This window comes from Pogona vitticeps, chromosome 2, assembly GCF_051106095.1.
Source record: "Pogona vitticeps strain Pit_001003342236 chromosome 2, PviZW2.1, whole genome shotgun sequence".
NCBI lineage: Eukaryota > Metazoa > Chordata > Lepidosauria > Squamata > Agamidae > Pogona > Pogona vitticeps.
In genome coordinates this window covers 166,401,928-166,423,320 of record NC_135784.1, presented here as the reverse complement: position 1 = coordinate 166,423,320, position 21,393 = coordinate 166,401,928, and the positions used below count along the sequence as shown (strand labels likewise).

General features: G+C 42.6%; 3 protein-coding genes across 12 annotated transcripts in view; all 3 read right to left on the bottom strand.

The window, feature by feature from the left end:
* Positions 1–1,463, bottom strand: part of HOXC8 (homeobox C8) — a 159,882-nt gene extending 158,419 nt beyond the window's left edge. For all 10 annotated transcript variants that reach the window (XM_078384648.1, XM_078384649.1, XM_078384652.1 and 7 more), the window contains exon 1: positions 8–1,463. In XM_078384648.1, the coding sequence (XP_078240774.1) occupies positions 8–443 (436 nt within the window). In that variant the 5' untranslated portion in view covers positions 444–1,463. The remainder of the gene's footprint in view (positions 1–7) is intronic.
* A 6,166-nt stretch (positions 1,464–7,629) lies between these two features.
* On the bottom strand, positions 7,630–15,779 carry HOXC9 (homeobox C9). The gene is made up of 2 exons (XM_020784474.3): positions 10,639–15,779; positions 7,630–8,525 (listed from the first exon to the last, which is right to left on the bottom strand). The coding sequence occupies exons 1-2, from the start codon at positions 11,195–11,197 to the stop codon at positions 8,278–8,280; spliced, it is 807 nt and encodes a 268-aa protein (XP_020640133.1). The 5' UTR covers positions 11,198–15,779; the 3' UTR covers positions 7,630–8,277.
* A 570-nt stretch (positions 15,780–16,349) lies between these two features.
* Positions 16,350–21,393, bottom strand: part of HOXC10 (homeobox C10) — a 12,774-nt gene continuing 7,730 nt past the window's right edge. The window contains exon 2 of the mRNA XM_020784472.3: positions 16,350–21,393. This exon is cut by the window's right edge and continues 3,221 nt beyond it. The gene's annotated coding sequence lies outside the window, so the exon portion shown is untranslated.

The window sequence follows — 21,393 nt, the reverse complement described above, 5'->3', positions numbered from 1 at the left end:
TCCTAACCGTGAGGTCTCATCCATGGGAACATGAGACTGGGAGAAGAATTTTGATTTAAATGCCCTTGTCCCTCGCTAGAGTTACTGTTGGAAGAGGATTTACAGTCAGGATATTGTACCACGGTTGCCTCTTGCTGGGCACCATAAAGCGACTGCCTGGGTAGGGCTTCGTATCCATAGAATTTAGAAGCGTCTCCGTGGCACGCCAGGGCGCAGGGGTTTTGCTGGTATCCCGAGTTGGAGATGCTGGAGGTTCCGTGGTGGAAGAACTCCTGGACGTGGTGTGAAGGGTGCTGGAAGCTGGGCGCCGTGGTGCCGGGTCCGTACACGAGAGCATGGCTCCTGCTTACACTTTGTGGAAATCTGCAGTCGTAGTAAGTTGGTTCCAGGGACTCGCCGCCTTTGTACTTGGAGAAAAGAGGATTTACAAAGTAGGAACTCATGGCTTTCGCATGAAAGAAAGGAAGAAGCCAACCTTTAAAAAAAAAAAGTCTTTAATTCTGTCAGAGATCACTGCTAAGGACTCTCCCTCGCCCCTCTCCCTGGACTCTGCACAAAGTCCTGGTTAGTGCCTGGTTGTGGATATATATTTTTTTAATACGCTCTCTCTCTCTCTCTCTCTCTCTCTCAGAGACGTTTCATAGTGCCTGAGTGGATATGGTTGCTTATGCCTAATGCTCTTGACTTCTCTTATATCCGTCGATAGGTAGAGCTCTCTCTCAGTTTCTCGTACTTGTTCCCTTCCCTTTAACACCACAGGCAAATTCCTCAAAATCCCGGTGGTGAGTCTCTCTCTCTCTCTCTCTCCCTCAATCTCTCTCTCTCTCTCTCTCTCTCTCTCTCTCTCACTCACTCACTCTCTTTCTCTCTCACTCACACACACACTCACGCGCGCGGGCGCGCGGGCGCGATCTGGGTTCATCAATTCAGCACTCCCAAGACAGGCTAGGAAGAAAATGACAAGGAGATCGTGGGGCTGGTGGGGGTGACGGGAAGGTGAACACGCCAGCCCTTCAGGAAGAGGAAAAGGGAAACAAAAACATATAGACCCGCTTATCTAACGAGTGAAACAGGGTTATGAAAGGTGCGCAGCAATACCCTGAGGTGCTTTTCTGGAGGCTCCCCACCCTTCCCGATGCAAGGGAGCCTCTTCACTTATCTGAGCAAATACATACGCCAGTGAGGTCAATTTAGGTTACTTCAACAGGTAAGAGGTATAAAATTGACAACCTGGATCGATTTTTTAAAGGAGGGAGTAACCAAGAGATATGGTTAGTAGGCCTGTATGCTGATGACAAAAACGGGAGCCCCCTCTCTCAACCCCCCCCTTCCAGCAATGGAATTGTCCCTACTTATGTGACTGTCATTCATAAGAGGTACAGTATCAGGATTAGAAGATGAGTGGAACCGCCCCCAACCCCGGAAATACCACAATCACAAAGATCTAAGAAAATAACACCCCCACCCCTTCTGCTCCTTTTTGGATTTTTTTTGTGAATATATGCGCATATCTACCTTTAAAAATAAAGATGGTGGGAGCATTGGTCTGTTTTCTTGCTGGTATCCCGAGTTGCTGGGGTCATTTCAAGGAAAGAAATAAGCTGTACCTACAGAAGCCTAGAGGGGAAGGTGTTGATGTTGGGTCTCCAGGATGTTGAGTATTTGTGTGGAGAGTTACAGTGCAGGATCATTCCCTCTCCCGCCCCCCCACAAGTACTTATCACTAAATGCTGGGAAATTGTCCAGAGATCATCTGTGTGGAGTAGGTAGGTATGCATCCATTGCCAAGACCTCTCAAGGCAACCATTTCTCGCCACCCTGGACTTCCTTCATTCCAAAAATGACCATTTGCTGAAAGCTTTCAGCTGGGAACCTTCATTTTTTTTATGAGTGTATTAAAGACATCAGGCCATTAAACAGAAGCATAAAACCAGTAACCTTCCCTGTCTGGAAAGCCTGCAGATGAATATTTCCTGGGCTCTATATAAGTTCCTTGCTATTGTTGTTTTTAGTCCTGTTTAAAAATGACAAGAATAAAATACATTTTTGCAAATTAACTGTCCTCAAGGTCCTTTTATAAACACAGTAGCAGTCTTCCTCTTCCTGCTCCTCCTCCTTTGAAATCTTTCTTTTTCTTTTCCCTTCTCTCTTTCTCATCCCCCCCACAAATGTGTTAACTATATTAATTTTCTCCCTGTGTTTGTGTGTTTGTGTGTGTGTGTGTATGTGTGTGTGCGTGTGTGTGTGTGTGAGAGAGACAGACAGACAGACAGACAGACAGAAGGCCAAGGAAATCCCAGCTGTTTTGAAGTGTGCAAAATAGTAAAACACTCTTCAGGACAAATCTATGAACACATTTACACTCTTACACTTTGTCTTCTTTTTGTTCACAAAATAGCTTTAATTCTTACACTCATTGTGGCTAATTTTAAGAGCAGCAGCAATAATAATAATAATAAAGTCTGTCAGTAGGTTGTAATTTTTTTTCAGCAAAAGATTTATCAAGGGCTTACCAAATAATGCTTACCAAATGAAATAATTGGTTGGTTTCAATCATTCCAAAATGTACAGGGAGTCAGTGTAGGGAGGGTGATTCTTGCTATTCTCACAGAGGCCAGTTCCTGTTTCATGTTTCTTTCTACCTCTATTGTATATCCCAATTGCAAATAAAATATTACACTTGTGGCATAACGCGCACAGACATACACAGTCTTGGCAAGATATCCTTACTATTTGGCAAATATTCAGTAGACAGACAGATGGATAGATACATAGATAGATAAGCTTGCTCTATGTGTATACATGTCCATTATCATATACATATATACATATGATTACTTGCCAAATGTCAAATGAGAAAACACTGTAGCCATGGCGTAGTACTTTCTAAACAACACATGTAGCAACTAAATGAGCTAGATCTGGCTTATTTGGGAGTTTGGACTTTCAGAGTCAATGAAACCATTTCTGAGAGGCCAAGTAGTCAATATGGTTTTCCAGTTTTAACATTCCAATAGCTGAATCTTCTCAGTTTTTGCCACACATTCTGTGTCAGGCTATGTAAATGCAGATTGTACAAAACATGTTCTTGAGTATAATTAAAGAAGTTTTGCTATCATAGAAGGTTGAGGAAATGTGGGTTTCCAGCATTCATTTATCCCAGTCTTTATTTTACTGCATTACCTTTGTGTCAGAAAAAAAGGTGTAAAGGAAAATAACAGACGCATAAAGAAGGTGTTTGTGTTATTATGACACATAACTGTGTGGTAGAAAATGGAGTGGGAAAGCTGCTAATCTTAGTTAATACAATTCATGCAGATGCCGTTCTTATGTGAAGGGAAGCCATCAGGGTTTTTAAAAGGTTATAAACAATGCCACTTATTTGTTTCTTGTAAATATAAATATGTACGTATATGAAAAAACATGAAGTAGAATAATTTATGTCTACTTTTATATAACCTGTTTTATTGTGTGTTATTATTGTGTGTTGCAACCTTATGAGTTTTTGTTTCAAAATGTACTTCTTGTGTCCAGTTCATATAAATTGTGCTACTAAAATATTTGTTTTTATTTGTTTCAAAGATGTATGTCTTCTTTAAGGTTTAATAAAGAGAAAATGTAAAGCAGATTTTCTGACAAAGGATCTATATATTTTACTAGCCGCAAATGGATCTTTCTCATTACATACCAAGTATTTCTTCTATAATTAGGGAAAGGCAGGCAATTTTAATTTCCACATATTTTTACCTTTAAAAGATTCGGTTAAACAAGCAGTCGCTGCTTTCCTTGTGACCCAGTCCAGATTTGACGTTATTGTGTAAGTCACAGTTGATAACTCGCAGGTTACATACACTTTATTTCTTGAGATCAGCTTTCCTTCCTATCTGCTAGACAGGCCTCAAGGTGTTAACCACAGGCTTTGTAAGGAAATAGGCTAGTCGCTCCTAAGATTGAGCAACAGCGCCATCTTGCGCCAACTCTCCCCAAGGTACGCCACTTCAAAATAAAACCTTTCGGTCAAAATATGGAGAAAAGATGTCCCCATCATCAATCATCTTTTGTACCTCTTTCACCTTACATGCCTCCCTTTAAAGCTAAAAGGAAAGGGGAAAAAATTTAAAAAAAGATTTTTGCCAAAAGAAAAATTGAAGGAGAAGCGAATAGGGTCATGTTGAGAGTGCTGGTGGAATCATTCATTAGTCAAGCTGAGGAGATTCTGAAGCGCTTTATTAAGCGACTAACAAGCAGCATTAGATGTATGCATGCATATATGTGTGTGTTTACGTGTGTACAAACGAAGCATGTGCTGGTGGGCCCACAACCTTCTCCCTGCTTTTCGCCACATATCCTCAGAAACCACCCATCATCACAACAATAACAGGAGGGCGCGCGAACACGGGCGTGCACAGAGAACCCAGGGATACTGGAGGGAAATGCAGCCGTGCCTGATCTATCTCCTGCCCATCTACCCACTCTCTTAGGGCTCAAGGCGCAAGGATGTAAAAGAATTCCGTCCCCTCCCGCTCCTTCCCTTCTGCCAGGAGGCCAGCAATGTTTGCAGGGAGGGAGAAAGAGAGAGAGAGAGAGAGAGTGTGTGTGTGTGGGGGGGTGTCTGTTGTTTGTGGCCGGTAGACAAAACATTTCAATAAGCCGGTTTCAAAGAGAAGAGCACCCACCTTATTTAAACCATAAAACAATTAAGGCCAGACGTCTAGCCGGTTCTGTGGTCCTGTTTTGTTCCATCCTATTCAGTACACCCAGCAGTGAGACAAACAGAGTTGTAAAACTGGCATCTTTTGGGCTGCGGAAATGTACCTATGGGTTGCTTTAAAAGCTGCTGTATCCTGTCTTTTTTTGTGTCGACTACAAAAGGGTCGTTTTTTTCAGCTAGAGACCCTTTTTTCTCTCTTAAACACAGCCCACTCTCCACGGTATAGATATATGCTATATCGCATATATATAAAACAGCAAAGAAACTAGGATGGCCATTCAAGACATCCTTTTCTTTTCTTCTCTTTTGATTTTTAATCATGAAGGTTTGGCAGAGAGAGAGAAATAACGGCAGAAAAAGAGACAATATGATGGGGAAGGTTCCCACCCCACCTGTCCTGTTTTAAAAAATAATGTACGGGCCAAACCTAGCGGGTGTGAGTCTTCACAAGGTTGAGGCGAGTTTGTAATTCACAAAAAACAAAGCAAAGCAAAAAAAAAAAAACACCCGAAAAACATTTCCAAGATTTGATCGTCTCCTCCCTACGCGCTGTTCTCCTATGCCCATGGACTGGAGAGCAAGTTCTCTAGCCTAGAAGCGGAGGCTTACTCCAGAGTAAACGTAAGGACGAGCGCAATATTCCAGCACAGGCTGCATTTTAGGCAGAAGACTTGCACATGAACTGTCACTATATTCTTACATAAAACAAAGCAAGTCAGAAAGAAGAGAAAAAAGAGGGAGAGGGGAGGGGAGGGGAGGAGAGAGAACAACAGTCTTATCGAGACAAAGGAAGCATAACTTACATTCTTTTCGTCCCTATCAGCTCCAATGGGAGTCCAGCCCTACTAAAGACAGGCGAGGATGGGGTTGTGAAGGGGGGGGGAGAGAAAGGTGAAAGAGGCTGCATCTTGAAAATGAGGTCTATTGGGATGGCGGGTGGGGGGGTGTTCTACAAGCATGGTGAAGGATCAAAGTTAATAAAATGACTTCACGGAGGGCCGCAAGTGTATGGCGGAGGTGGTGAAAGAAAGAAAGAAAGAAAGAAAGAAAGAAAGAAAGAAAGAAAGAAAGAAAGAAAGAAAGAAAGAAAGAAAGAAAGAAAGAAAGAAAGAAAGAAAGAAAGAAAGAAAGAAAGAAAGAAAGAAAGAAAGATGTTTTAATTTTCACTCATACACAAGAGTACTTTAAAAAAAACAAGACAAAAATCTCACTATCAATTCCGTAAAGGTGAAAAATAACGCATAAGCTATTAGACGGTTGGACTTTAATACCACCTTTGCCCTTTCTGCACGTGTTCCTCGAGGGCAGGAAGGAAAGAGCGGAAGACAAAGGTTTTCTTGAGGCGGATTGCGATTTTTCTCCACCCATTTCACTTCTCTCCCCCTCCCCCATCACCAGGTCCTTCTGCTTTCTAAATAAATAAATAAATAAATAAATAAATAAATGAGCAAACAAACAAATTGGGTGACTGGGAATAATGGAACGAAAAAGGCAGAACATTAAGAAGAAATATTTTATGACATCCGCTGGGATAATCATTTCCAGATTTTATCTTATTTTATTGGCATGTTTAAATATATATATATATATATATATATATTTCTTGGGAAGGCCGAATGGATTCAGTGAGCTAACTCTCTAGACATGACTAGCCCGATCTGTTTATCATTAGAAAGATTAAAACGGTGCTCGGCTCATTTCATTAGAGAAAGAGACGCTGGAACAAGTGGTTAGGAGGAAACATCTCATGACTGCTCATTTTTTATCCCTGGACTTTCATTTAGCCAGCCCTTGAAAAGGATTTCGGAAACATCCATTTGTAAGGAACGCTAAAACGGACCATTAAAAAATCCCGGAATCTCTGGCCTTCTCTCTCCTCTCTCCCTCACCCCTACCCCCCCACAACCCCGCTCCCGCCCCCGGCAACTCCTCACACGCCTCGTGTCACTGTGCTGGTTCCTAAACCGCGCAAACCTCTGATTTTTTTTTTAAAAAAAACCCAACGTTAGATTTGCGTGCTGTCTGCCAAAGGAAGTCAAGAAAACCTCTTTGTCTTCCCGGAGGGGGTGGGTGGGCGGAGGGCGAATCTTTCAGCCCTGAACCCCACTCCATTAAATTTTAAGACGGGGGTGGTGGTGGGGTGGAGGTGGAAGCTTTGACCAAAAAATTAGCTGATCGTCACTTTTTCAGTTCCATCCTCGCCCCCCACCCCACCTCAACCCCATTACAAATAGCCCCTTGCTTTGTGGGGAGGGGGGCTTCGTGGACTATACACTGCCCTGGAAAATAATCAAACGGCTGCTGGACAATTCCCTCCCCCCCCCCCCCGCCCGGCACATAGTAACGAGTTCTTGGCACTTCATTGATAATCCCAACCAGTTTGCGACAGGCTTGTTGTCGGAAAGATAACGAAGGTAAGAATGTAGCTGGGAGCAAAGACAGCCTGCCGCACATCTTCTGTCTTTTATACATAACTTTGATGGCCAGGGCTCACAAATTAGTACAATTAATTACTCTGGGCTAAAAAAAGTGTAGTACACTTTCACCCATACCCAGATCTCTCATTTTAGGAATCCAGCACTGGATAGAAACAAATATAGACATATAGATAAGGAGACAGAGAATAAAATTTAAAGAGGAGAGTAAATGCCAGCCGAAGTCCTATTCATTACCCACTCCTTACTCGAGGTTCTGAAAGTAGTGTGTTGTGTTCCCCCACCCCACGGGGTGCCCGGTTCTTATCCTTGATAATTTTATGAGTATAACTTTCAAGGTTATGTCCTCAAGAACCCCAGGCAGAGGTCCCCCTTTCCTATAATCTGTTTGAAAGTTGAGGGGCGTCAGGCTGTGTTACGCCTCCCAAATGAATTTAAAAATTTTTGTTGTTGTTTTAAAAAAGAGACACCTCGGTTAGCAAAGATTTTTTTTCCTCTTTTTTTGTGACGTTAGGTAATATATTTACAGAGATCTCCTCTATCATAGAGAAACATAACAGCATTACAGAACGGACCTGTGACAATCAGAGAAGACACAAATAAGTACACCAGGAACTTCCAACACGATGACAGAAACATTGCTTGAGCGACCACCCTACTTTACCCCCCCTTTCTCCTTCCTTTGCCCCCTTTTCTTTCCATTTGTACAAAATATGCAGCCACGACGACGTCATGAAACTGAAAACAAAACCGACAAAGGAAAACAGAACGAAACAAAAGCCACTGCGTAAATTTAACTTACAAAATAAAAATTCCGACAACAACAACAAAAAAATATTCAAGTACTTTGTTGTTTTCTGGAAAAGAAAATAATGTTTATTGTAGTTGCATTTTTTGAATTTTTTTAAAATTTTCTTTCTTTTGTTTTTGTTTTGGGGTTTTTTGTGTGTGTTTGTTTTTTTTTAAGAAAAGCACTCTTTTTGTCTTTTACTCCAGAATGGTTGCTGTGTTTAACTAATTCTAAACACTCATCAGCACACCGAAAAAAATAAAGTCAGGAACACTTTGAATCCCAAGCTTAGGAGAAACGGCGCCTCCGTTTCTCCTCTCCCTGGAGGGACTCGGCCAATTTCACTGCTGGTCTTTATTATCGGTTTTCTCCTTGTTCATTTTCTTCATTTTCATCCGCCTGTTTTGAAACCAGATTTTGACCTGCCGCTCCGTGAGATTAAGAACCCTGGCTACTTCATAACGGCGGTCCCGTGTTAGGTACATATTGAACAAAAACTCCTTCTCTAACTCCAGCGTTTGGTATTTCGTGTAGGGGCATCGTTTCTTTCGTGTAGAACGTGCATGAATCCAGTTCGCCACGGGGTTGTCTGGAAAAGAAAGATCGGACACATAAAAGACAGATGTAGGTAAAACATATTGGATGTACATAGGTTTTTCTACCCAGATCTAGCCAAATATGACTCTACAGTGGAGGTGGCGGGGCAAGGGGGGAAAAAAAGGTCCTTCTTTTTGGCAACATTATGTGATCAAATCTGAATTGACCTTCAGAGTATTTTAAGGGCGTGTGGATTCTTTGATAGGAAGTAAAGGCAAAGGGTGTCCTAGCACTGAGGGCAGGAAGACTGTGTTCACAAATGTTTTTGCTAGTCCTGCTTCAGCAACCTGTTCCTGACTTTTAAGTTTTATTTTCGAGGAAGTGACCAGTGCCTCCCGCAAGCTGCCATTTAAATAAACAAACCAGGGCAAGGAGTATAATAATAATAATGGTCATATTAATAATATTACACTCCTGCACATGAACACCAGTAAGAAGAATCCAAGAACATAGTCATAAAAAGTCAGATTTCCCACCACTTCATAGGCCCATAAACTCTGTTTACAACCATTACTCTTCAGTCCCCTCTCTATAACCTTCCCCCTGATGGAAGTGCTGACTTTTTTTTTCTTTTTTCTTTTAATATCTCCAGAAAGCTCCAGGATAAGCCAACTGGCTCCAAGAAAAACATCTATCCCCCTCGACCCTAAACCACCTTATTCTGTAATAAACTTCCTTATAGCTTTGTTAAAGAGAAATAATTCAAATTTTAGAGTGACTATATTTTTGGGGGTGAGATTTGAAGTTAATTGACTAGTTTTAGATTCTAGGCTGTTTCGACACATTCCTTCACCTTGTTTTGTGTTGCCATTCTCTCTCTCTCTCTTTGCTATTTGCTACATATACATTGATATGCTTCTGCCTATTTGCCTATACTGCACTTCAAAAAGAGGGGGAGGGGGCTGAAGACCAAAACAGCATTCAGTCAGAGACTGTTAGGCCTAAAGGCTTTGTAAACACCTAGCGCAGGAATGAGATTTAGGGAGGGAGGCATGGGAAGAGCTGCTGCCTCTCTGTATATGGGCATTAAAATATACACATATGTATACCCACATGTGCATACATAAAAATAAATGGGAATTAATTCTTAGCATGAGATGGTTGGGGCCCCATATATTTTGCTTGCTGTATCAGTACCCCCAATTGTCATCCCCCCCCAATAAACGCCAACACTTATATGGCATATTTTCACAAGGAAGTGCACAGAAGACTGGGCAGAAGAATAATGACTTTACAAATACACAGATCCTCTGCCTGCCCTTTCTGTTGATTTAATAAGGTTCAGGGGTATTTCTTTCTTTACCAAACTCCCTGGGCTGGCAAGTTGAACTGCAGAATGCCCTTAAAATCAACAGCAACTGGGAATTCTTCACTGCAGTTTCTAAGGACTGAACACGCACATATGCATGCACCGCAGTGTAGTAAACTCCAGTGGCTATTTATAGATTTCTTCACTCAGTAATGTAGCTTGTAACAATCTACACTCAGCCCCCCCCCCCATACACACAGTCTACAACCAGGATAGACAGTTCTGACTAGATACAGTTTTTATGAATCATGACCTAAGTGAGGGGGTGTTGTTGGGTTGCTCGCCCACTTTTCTTCCCTCTCTGTGTTTAAAAATTTATATCAACACATCATGATCATTTTTCGCCTTCCCACAAGCCCAAACGACTCCCTTTGCCAGATTTTGTTCCCCCAAACGTCAGAAGAACTGAGGGAATGAGGGCATGGCAGGTTTTGAATCAAGCAAATTGATTTTTTTCCCTGCAAGGTGATCAAAAAATTAATTACGCAAATAATCAGTCCTAATCCTCTCTCTATGTGGATATCTATCTACTGTATCTATAAATCCATCTACATAAAAGAGAGAGACTCCCCGCCCTTGTACTACCGCCCTTCTTCCCCCCCCAAATCAAACAAACTACTTATGATCTTCTAAGTCAGTCTCTCCTCCCGCTCCCCCCCCCCAGCCTTGTCCAGTTGGAGTTTCAAGGCATGGACGCCCCGAATTCTAAACAGCAAGGTAATTTCATTTTATTGAGTACTGTGCGGCGGAGGCTGTAATGCCTTGCCGGTTGTAAACAAGAATGACTTCGACTTACTAGGGTCCAATTCGGTCTTTTCTTCTTTGTGTTTGTTGGAAGCGATGGCCTCAGATTCCGGGGAGGGTATAGTCTGCGGGGTTCTGTCCCTGAGATCTCCCGGGGATCCATACATATAATCCGGATAACTACGTCCATCCACGGGTCCGCAGTCCCTGCGGCCGTGGAAGGCGTCGGGTTTAAGCCCGTAATGCCGGCTGCTGGTTGGAAAACCTGGGAAGGAGACCGCGCCGGAGATAGGCTCCAGCCAAGTGCGCATATATCTGGTGTCAGCTCCAATGTGAGGCTGGTGGGTATACGGGTGGTAGACCACGGACGACTGGGAATGCACGGGAGCCCACGAAGTTGTAAAAACGGCCGGTTTGGGGGCAAAACTGCAGGATGGAAAATCCGCGCACTCCGGTACTAGTCCTGAAGGTCTGGCCGCTGCCGGGTGGGAGCCAGTGGCTGGGAAGCGGGATGCCAACAGATCGTCGCTTTCATGACTAATCAAGGAATCTACATAATAGTTGCTTATGGGGCCAGAAGCCGACATTGTTCCCCCCTCTTTTACATTCATAAGATTATTGTATGAACTGTATGTGTACTTTTTATCTTCTCATAGAACAATCAGGGCAGGTAATTATTTTTTCAGCCTTTCCTAGTTTGCCATTGGCTCCCAGCGCTCACGTGATTGTATTTACCCAAAATACAGTGTAGATCAATCCGCAGGTCTTTTTCCCCCCAATCTCGTTCTTTCTATTTTTTTTTTTTTTAAATACCGCCTATGCGACTTGGGTTTTCATAAAACTCTTGAAATAATGCAGTTATTAGCAGCGGTGGTGGGAGCTTACGTGCCATTCGCGGAGAGGCGACTTCCTCCTTCGTTGCCCGGCGGGCTGGCTCGCTCTGCGACCTGGCTTTTCCATAGCCCTGCTGTTAATGAGGGTGTGCAAGGTATCTGGCGTAGCAAGGTATCACAGGAACTATTTCTTGACGCAATTTGTCTCTGTCTGGTCTCTTTGCTGCTACAGCTTGTATTCTATAATGGATACGTTACATGGAATATCTTTAAAGGGGAAGGGGGGGGTCGGTTGAAGGTCCTACCAGCGCCTCACCGCTCCTTCCCCTCCTCTTCAGCACCAGCCCCTGAATGGATATGATCTCTCGCTCGCTCGCTCTGTACATCTATCTATATCTATCTATTTATATATCTATATGCAGATATAGGTACTCATATATATTTTCCTGAAGGAAGAACCTTTTCTCGTCTATAATGCGATGCATATTCGTCAACTACTTACAAAATATCTTGGGGTCACGTGCTTTCTTTTTACACACACACACACACACACACACACACACGTGTGTGTGTGTGTGTGTGTGTGTTTTCGGGAGGACGACCTTGTAAAACAGGAATGGAAAATTATAATGCGCCAAAAAAGTAGCTCTCTTCTTTGTGTGAGGCTGCATTATTCGGCAAGTTAGTCGTGGATGTTTTTATGCCCTTCAATAAAATTTTTACGAGGACCATTTGATTGTTCATAAATGTGTCGTTCATTAAATAAAATTGTACGACTAAGTTTCAGTTATAAGGCATAGCTGGGAGTGAGGGACCTTCTGCCTGTTCTGACAGCAATCCAGGGTGTGCTTGTTTTGAAGGGTATAGTCTATTCATACTTGGCATCACTATCATTGCTGTTATAACTTTTAAATCATGTACTGTCACTGAAACTTTCGGTTTGCTGAATCGGTTGCAGAACTCTATCTGAAGACGTGTGTGTGTGTGTGTGTGTGTGTGTGTGTGTGTGTGTGTGTGTGTGTGTGTGTGTGTGTGTGTGTGTGCGTGCTCATGTGTGTGTTGGGGAGAACTAGTGCTTGACAGAGGAAGGTGGTTGATACCTAGCATGTTCCCTTAGTGGTCCGTAAGGATGGCGTTGATCACTTGCCCTGGAAAAGAAAGCTGGAAAAGGATACACTTCCCACACTACCACACAAAAGGCAACCACAACCACAAGCACAACTTCAAAAGAACACTAAAAAGAAGACACCTTTCTTCCCTCTCCTGGTGTTGTCCAAGATTCGTGATTTCCAGTTTAGCAGAAGGGGCTTGGGTCCGCGATAAATTTTAGAAAGAGCAGAGTAGGCACAAAAAAGTATAAAGAGGGAAGGTTTACAAGAGAAGAGCAGAACATAGAAAAGAAAGAGGGGGGGCATGAATGGGGGGGCATGTGTCCCAGACGGATGCAGTATCCACCGGTGATATTAGGGTCCATAGATAATGTTCAGGTCCCCTATACACACTACAGGAGGAGTGGATTTATATTTTAGGCACCTTGCAGCTTCAGGAGGTGAGAAGGAAGCAGACTCAGTCCAATGCTTGAACAACTTCTCTGTCAATATCCTCTCTCTCTTGCTTCTACCGTCCCTTTTGTCAGCTGTGTTCTAGGTAATCCCACTTTAAAGATGCTTTAAAAAGTTCTTTTGAATGACCTGATTAAGATTTCTGAGTGTGTCTTAATTCACCAGTCCTTGGCTATACATGTACCAGTTTAATGTAAAAAAGCATTCACGTATCAGTTTAATGTATAAACCATTCATGTGCCAGTTTAATGTAATACTAGAAAAGTAGTATTTCACTCACAATAAATTGCAATTTACTCCATCTATTTTAAATAGAAACAGATGGTGATATCCCAGTGTCATTCTCCTTCTAATTGTGTTTCTCTCTCTCTCTCTCTCTCTCTCTGTGTGTGTGTGTGTGTGTTTGTGTTTGTGTCCAAGAATTTTTTGTGTGGGGAAGTCCTCCTGTGAAACCTAAAGTAATCATCTCCCTCCCATTATTTTCAAAGCAATTTCAGTCTACCGTTTTCTTCAGGGAAATATTCCTATAGACACATGAAGTTGTCCTTTGGCCTTTCTGGAGTTCAATTTACCTGTCAATCAAAAGTCTCCAGTGACTTCATTTTTGTTTCAAATGTGCAAGGGAAAGTTAATCCTAAACATTATTCTCATCATTTTTTGAGGCTTTCTCTTTGGAGAAATTAAAGAGAGGGAGAAATGCAAGAAGCGCTTTCTCTCTCTCTCTCTCTCAATCTCTCTCTCTCTATATATATATGTATATAATGAATCAAGGAGATGAAACGTTTTGTCTAGTTGCACTGAAGAAATATAATTTTCTTTACAAAAATAAATCTTCCAAAGGAATGGTAGTTGTTAAGACATACTGAATGAACAAGGAAATATTTATCTCTCTCTCTCTCTCTCTCTCTCTCTCTCACACACACACACACACACACACACACACACACACACACACAGAGAGAGAGAGAGAGAGAGAGAGAGGGAGAGAAATATATGCTATCTATTTAGAGGAGTGAGGAAACGAATAGGAAAATAAGATTAGAATGATTATTTTCTATGAAATCAGATCTAACCTATGAATACACACCAATAATAATGGATTATAAAAGAGAAGGGCGTGAAAAAAAATAAATCCTACTGGTAACCTTAATGCAGGCAAGCAAGGTCATTAAAATATACGTGGATGGAATATTCTTTTTTAAAAAAAAAAAAAACACACACACACACAAAAAGAAAACCCACCCGCTAGAGATGCCTTTGATTTCCAAAGAAACCTTCTGCCACTGACAGAACAAAGCAGAACAACAACAAGAGGGAAAGGACAATCCAGGAAAGCAAAACAGTTTTCCTGAACGCTGCAGGTTGTTCATAGCCCAAGATCTTAGCAAGGCTTGTAGGGCAAAGCTTCTCTCGTTCAAGGGATTCCCCTGGCTGGGAGCCGTGGCCCGTTGGAACTCAAGGGGAGAGAACAAGATCTCCAAACAGGAAGAAAGAACCCAACTGCCTTCAGATAGATCTACAAAGATCACAGCGTTTTAGATTTCCTCCACAGCCACAAAAAGGCACTCTTTGAAAGCTTTCACATAGACCGTGTTCGGATATCATCATCACTCTCTGGCTGTTTTTTTTTTCTTTTTCTCTCTTCCCTTTTCTTCCTTACACCACCAAACTCAGGCTAGCCTTTCTGGAAGAGGAATGAATATTTTGAAATGCTCTTTCGGAGACCGTGTTGCCATCTGAAGAAAGCGATTCTACTGGTATTAAAATCCTGAACGTCAGTTACCTGCAAGGCGAAAAGGCTACATTTTCTACGCCTGCTGGCCAGCGTCTCCGCAAGAGACTCATCTATTTCTATAAAACTCGCACCTCCCTCTCAGAAGCAGATCAATCCTGCCTTCCCATGGCCCACCCCAGTTTCTCCTATCTCCGTCCTACTGAACCAAAATAAAGATAGAAAAGCATCGTGTTTTTTTTTAAAAGAGACAACATGCACTCTTAAGGTCTGTATGTATATGCTAGTGTTAAGAGTGTGTATATGTACATAAGCGTTTTTTAATATATATTTTTAAAAGAGAAATTTTTAAAAAATCAAAATATTCACCCGAAACGTAAATGAATACGGTTTGAGAAAGGATTTTAATGATCTTTAGTTTAGATCTGATGCTTTTAAAAAAAGAATTATTTCTTAACCTACTTCCGCCATTGCTTTCCTGAGAAGGAGATTCAGAGAACCCCCCCCCAGCTACCTACCTAACACAGACACATGTTCGCGCGCGCGCGCACACACACACACACACACATATAAAGAGATTACGGGAACTCTGTAGCTCCCACCTCATTCTTATTAAGGCCTCTCTCATGAAAATTCTCCTCTGGTTTCAAATGGGTGGGCCGGAGCACTAAAACGCTGCACTGCTCGGCTTAACCTCCTCCTCCTCTTGCTCCTTCACCTTAGCCCACCCCCCACCCTCCCATAGAAGTACTGGCGCATCTTGGAGCATCTTTCTCCATAACGGGACAGATCTCTTTCCGTAGACGGACTCCAGGCCTAGGGAATCCAAGGCAGCTTCGCATCGGACCTCCTCGTCTCTCCACACACACACACACACACACACACACACACCCCGTCCTCCCAGCCCCACAGTCCGCTGCCCTGCCGTGGGACTCTTGGGACTCTTCAGCAGCTGCTGGATTCGCCCCAAGGAAGCTGTGAAGACGAGGGGAAGGCGAGCGGAGCAGCCGAGCTCTTTATAAATCGATCCTGGAAGTGGGGCTCCGGTTAACCCGCGGACGAAAAAAAAAATCGCCAAGGAGGTTTGAAGAATCCACCGTCTCCAAACCCGGAGGGGGGGGGAGCGGCGGCGGGAAGGAGGAGAGCAACCCCTGCACCCTTGACACGCAGGCCAGCCGCGACTCTCCCCCTCGCCTGCCTTCGTTCCGTGTTTTCAGTCGGTTCAATAAACACCGTCAAGTTCGGATTAAAGAAATCCACTTCTCTCGCTCGCTCGCTCGCTCTCTTCACACCCACCCCCTCTCCTCCTCCTCCTCCTCCTCCTCCTCCTCCTCTTTCTTGGGAGCGGCCGGCACCGTTTTCGCAGCCCCTGCGGGCCCCACAGCTGTAGGCTGAAGGCGTCGTCGCGTTGACAGCCCTTCATAAGCGAGCGCAAACTCAGCATAAAGTCACCCTTGGAAGTTTCCCCATGTGGGGTGGGTGGGTGGGTGGGTAGGGGGCAAACCCCTCTTTTCTCCATCCTCTTCGCAAGCTTAAAGGTTCTGGATTCTGGACATCCTGACTTGAGGGGAAACGCTGAGGAAGCCCCGGTGGTTACTTCCAAGTAGAGGCGCTTAGATTCGGGGAGTAGACTGAATTCTGTTTTTTTTTTTTCCTTTTACTCTCCTCTGTCTTCTCTCATCCTCATCCTCCCTCTCCCTCTTCTCCTCCCAATGGAGGCATGGCTGGCTACCTGATTCTCCTCGGTTCTACGCCTCTTCTCCTGCTCACGCAACTGTTCCCTGCCGCACAGTGTAATCCAGTCCCATAGCAGCTGTAACAGGAACAGTAGTGATAGCAGTTAATAGTACTATTAATACTCCAATTATGCCAGGGGAAAGTTGGGAAAAAAGTACTTCCCAACCCAGGATTTCATTTATGTAAATATCTTGCTTTCATAAAAATACATGGGTCAGGGTTTTCCCCGCCACCCTTCGAATCAGCAGTGTAATGAGGGCAATTATATTTTTAGCTGTATTTCCTATGAACATGATCTTTAAATGTAACCCAAGGGTAGAAGGTAGGAAGAGCGAAGGAAGCAGGCGGTATAAAATGCACACTCCTATTTAACTTACTCTGGAGGAGTCTGTACCTGTTTAATGGCTTTCTCTTTCTCCCACCCCCACCTCCGTGCTTGTTGCTAAGAATGTTTTCAGACGTTATGACTTTGGATTCCAGACTCTTTAGTGCTTGGAGGTGGGGGTAAGTAGACAATAAATTCCAAAGTGCAATTAAACCTCCAGGCCAATTTATTTCACTGTGCTTTGGTGTACTCATTTTTTTTAAAAAAAAAACATAGGTTACAAGAAAGAGGAAGAAGAAATTCACAAATGTATGATGATGTTGGGAGTCACAGAGAGAGGTAATAATATTTAAAGGAGACATAATAAAGTTGGTTCCCTGAGCCAGATCCTAAATGTTGCCTTAGCAGTAAACTACACACACACACACACACACACACACACACACACACACACACACACACACACACACACAAACGGCCAACATGTATCCAAATGGAATGAAAAGGCAGCACCCCAAGACTCAGGAAGCCCAGTGCCTAGAAAAAGGGGGGCGGGATGTAAAGATAACCCAAAATTGCTTTACAGGGAGGAAAAGGGAGGAAAAAGGAGGGGGGCAAGCAGCAACAGCCTAACATATTTCTATAACACTCCCATTACAATTTTCTCCCTCTCTGTCAAGACAGGCTGTAATTATCTCCATTACAAGATAAGTCTGTTTCCAAGGTGCAAGTTGGCTCCTCTGCTGAAAAGCTGCTCTCCAACAGTTGCAGGCTGGAAAGGAAGGTGTTAGGGATGCACATAAGGAGGGGGAGGGAAGGGGGAAGAGAGGTGGTGTTGGGGGAAGACAACGTTTGCAAACAAGGGCAAGTTTCAGCTGAAGGCGGACACATTGAATCTTAAACCCAGCGGCTGCTGCCACTGTCACCACACACACACACACACACACCCCAAGCTCTGCTAGGCCTCGAGGAAAGGATACCTGCCTTCGGCCTGCCAGACGCACTTCAGGCTGAGGGGAAAAAACCACTTTCTCTCTACAAAACACACATAGCCAGTGGCCAACACACACACACACAAACACACACCCCAAACAGGCACAGACACCTTTGGTGGCACTCAGAGGAAAGCTCTGAGCCATTCCTTTAGGTTTTCTAGGAACTATTTTAAGGAGACAATAATCCTGTGAGAGGTGGCGAGAAATAAAGAGGCAGGAAAAGTCAAACAGAACCCACAGGGCAGGATATTGTTATTGTTAGCCATTTTCTTTTCTCTCCTCCGAGGTTGCAGGGAATAAATGTTATTTGTAAAGATATTGATGCAGTAATAAAAAAAAGTAAACAAACAAATAGGAAGATCACCAAATCCAAATCATGTGGGGACAAACGCCACTTCATGGACACCTCAGTCATCTTTACTTAGTTACTGCTTTCTGTCAAGTATAAATATATAATTATCAATATATAATTCTATTATGTATTACATATTATAAATGTATAATTTTCAATGTTCATTCCAATCTGTGTTCGTATATCCAGTTTATGTGTACTGTAGGCATAGAGCGCATATATATATATTTACATATATATATGTAAATATACAAACTTGCACACATGCATATGTATGTACATATGCATAGTCTGGAGGTGTGTATTACATTCAGTCTGTGGTTACAATATGGCTATCAATAGACAGGCAGGCAGACCGGTAGATAGAGGGATGGATAGTATAAAGACAGAGTCATGTATTATAGACAGAAACAACCCAACACAAGTTTAAGGAAGGTTAAATTGGTTTAAATCAACAGGCATAAATGCATTTAACCATGTTCTGGAGCATGGCCACATAACGTGCATATGTATGGGCAAACAGATACACCGATAAATATACTAATCAAAACATTGATAGAAGTATGTGTATGCATATGTACATATCTACACACATACATACAAATTTTGAATGTGCGTGTCTTTTCCCTACCAGCACCTTCAAAACTCTCATAGACAAGAGAAGGACAATGCTCCAAAGAATACTCTCTCACACACACACACTCCTTACACAAAGGCAGAAGCATCTCCAAGTTACACCTGCTGTAAAACACCGAATTGCAGCAACATACACGGGAATGATGAAGCAACCCTAGAAGCAGCCTCAAATGCTGCTAATATTTTGTTAGCTTAACCACAGTTCCAGACAGGACGAGCATGTTCAGCAAGCGAGAGCACAACGATATTTCGTCAAGAGAGAGATGTATAGGAAACAGCACGAGATCCTCATAATTATGCATGTTTTCACATAAGAGATAAAGGGAAAGGTTGTAATAATCTTTTTAAGTCTGTAAATTCTCTGCTTCCATCCAGATCTAATAGAATCGTTTAAAGGGAAAGACACAGTAGGGGAGGATTTAGCTCTCATTACATTTCTCCAGTTAGGTTGATTAAACATATATTACTTTAGACCTCTCTCTCTCTCTCTCTCTCTCTCTCTCTCTCTCTGTGTGTGTGTGTGTGTGTGTGTGTGTGTGAGAGAGAGAGAGAGAGAGAGAGAGAGAGAGAGAAATAAAATTAAATTTCATATTGACATATTTTTCCTCACCACGCTTCTTTATGCGGCTATTAAATAAAAGGGGGTGGGGGCTATCTGAGAAATGTTATAATGAAAAAACGGGGAGAACTTTTCTATGTATTATGAACAGTGAAATCAATCAATTACACTGGGAATACGGTGAATAATTATGCAACCTATAATCAGCCATTTATCCATTGCGATGCTAATTTATACTAACACAGTACAATGGGCGAATCTTTGTATTTATGCATTACTTTTGCTTATTAAACACTCAAACACCAGGAAGATACTGAATATCATCACTGTCCATAACATAAACGGTGTTATTCTAAGCCAAACTGAGTACTTATTTTGTCGTTTATATGCCTTTAAAACCAACATCCTCAACCAAGAAAGGCAAATTAGAAATCTGAAAGCCAGTTTTTTTTTCTCCTTCAGCGCCTTTGGAAGGCCATGTTTATTTCTGTTCCTTTTTCAGGCTGGAATATGCTCCCTTCTATGGAATGAGCATCAAATTGTTTCATTTTGCTTGCAGAAAGTTTGTTAAGGAGCTTCGAACACATGTATTAGAGAGAAAAACAAGAATGGCAGCAAAAGCAACAACAACAATAAACATCAACAATCGCTCAACAGCTTTTCGGAGTAAGAAGACAAGAAAATTTTCCCCTTCAGAGGGAAAAAATATATTTTACTTTGAAACTGAATTTGGGAGAGAGAGGGGTCATACTGTCTGCCATCTTACCTCCTCAGAAAGGCAACAGTGTATGGTCACATTTTATCCATCTAAGCTTAAGAAAGATATTTTTATCCCCATGATAAAATCAGCATATTCACACAGGGTGCTTTGCTTTGTTCTTTCCTGACTTATTTTCCTGATATTTTAACACCAAATGAAAGGACTTTTTGTTCCTCTATTACGAAATCTTGTACTTGTTACTTGTGGCTGGGGTCTCTCTATTAAGTTTTCCAGTATGAGCCAGCTCAACCCGGCATATCATATACAGAATAATGAAAGTAAGTGTGTGTGTGTGTGTGTGTGTGTGTGTGTGTGTATGTGTATATACAGTATATTCAGAGTAGACAAGAAAAGGGGAAATGAATAAATACAATAAATAATATAATGTTTTGATTTGTTTGGGTTCCGCCCCCCCCTTCTGCCAGTATAGAAGACTGTTCTTTCAATTTCATCCTTGTTCTCTCTCCACCACAACCACCATTGAGACCATTACACGACAACAACTTGTTAATCCTCAAACTAAGCAGAGTCATTTTCTTCGTCAACAGTTCCTTAGCTTTCACAGATCTCTTCAGTGATGGGAGAGGGGGGGAAAGCAGATAATAATCCAGCCTTGTGTTCAGAAAGTCACAATACGACTTGGCACTCCTTGCAAGTGATAGCCCACCCTGGATTTTAGGATGTAAAATGGCTATTAAATTTTAAACCTGAGCTGTTTGGGTTCTTAAGGAGACACAGCCAGCCTTCCAAGGCTCCCTTTTACGGCTTTGTTTTTCAGTGCACCTTCAGGGAACATAATACGCTATAACTTCTCTGATTTAATACTCAGAAGTAGTGGCCAGGATATGGCAACAGGAGATTTCCATAGAAGTTACTAGGCTATAATGTTCGCTTCCCAGTTGCCATCAACATGCCGGTTTACTCAGCTCACACACGTACAGCTATCGAAACATAGAAATAACAGCTGCCAAGTACAGATCTGTTTGGAAAGATTCTGGGCTCTGAAAGCTTCCATCCCTCCAGAAACGTGAGGAACACGAAACAGCCAGGGCTGGCACTTGAAGGAAAATGGAGCGGGAGAGAGGAGAAGAGAAGGAAGGAGTGAGTGAAAGGAAGAGCGTCCTGAAAACTCGTAGTTGACACTCCTGCAAACTATTGCGGCCTTAACTTGAATTCTCGGAGAGGGACCCCTTTGTCCGCCTCCGTAGCACCGTTAGCCAGAAACAAGAGCAGCTGGGAAAATTCACCTACGTCCCTAAGTAGCTGTATGTGCTTTAGGGAGTAGTAAAGAGACGGGAGAGAGGGCTTGGCAAACC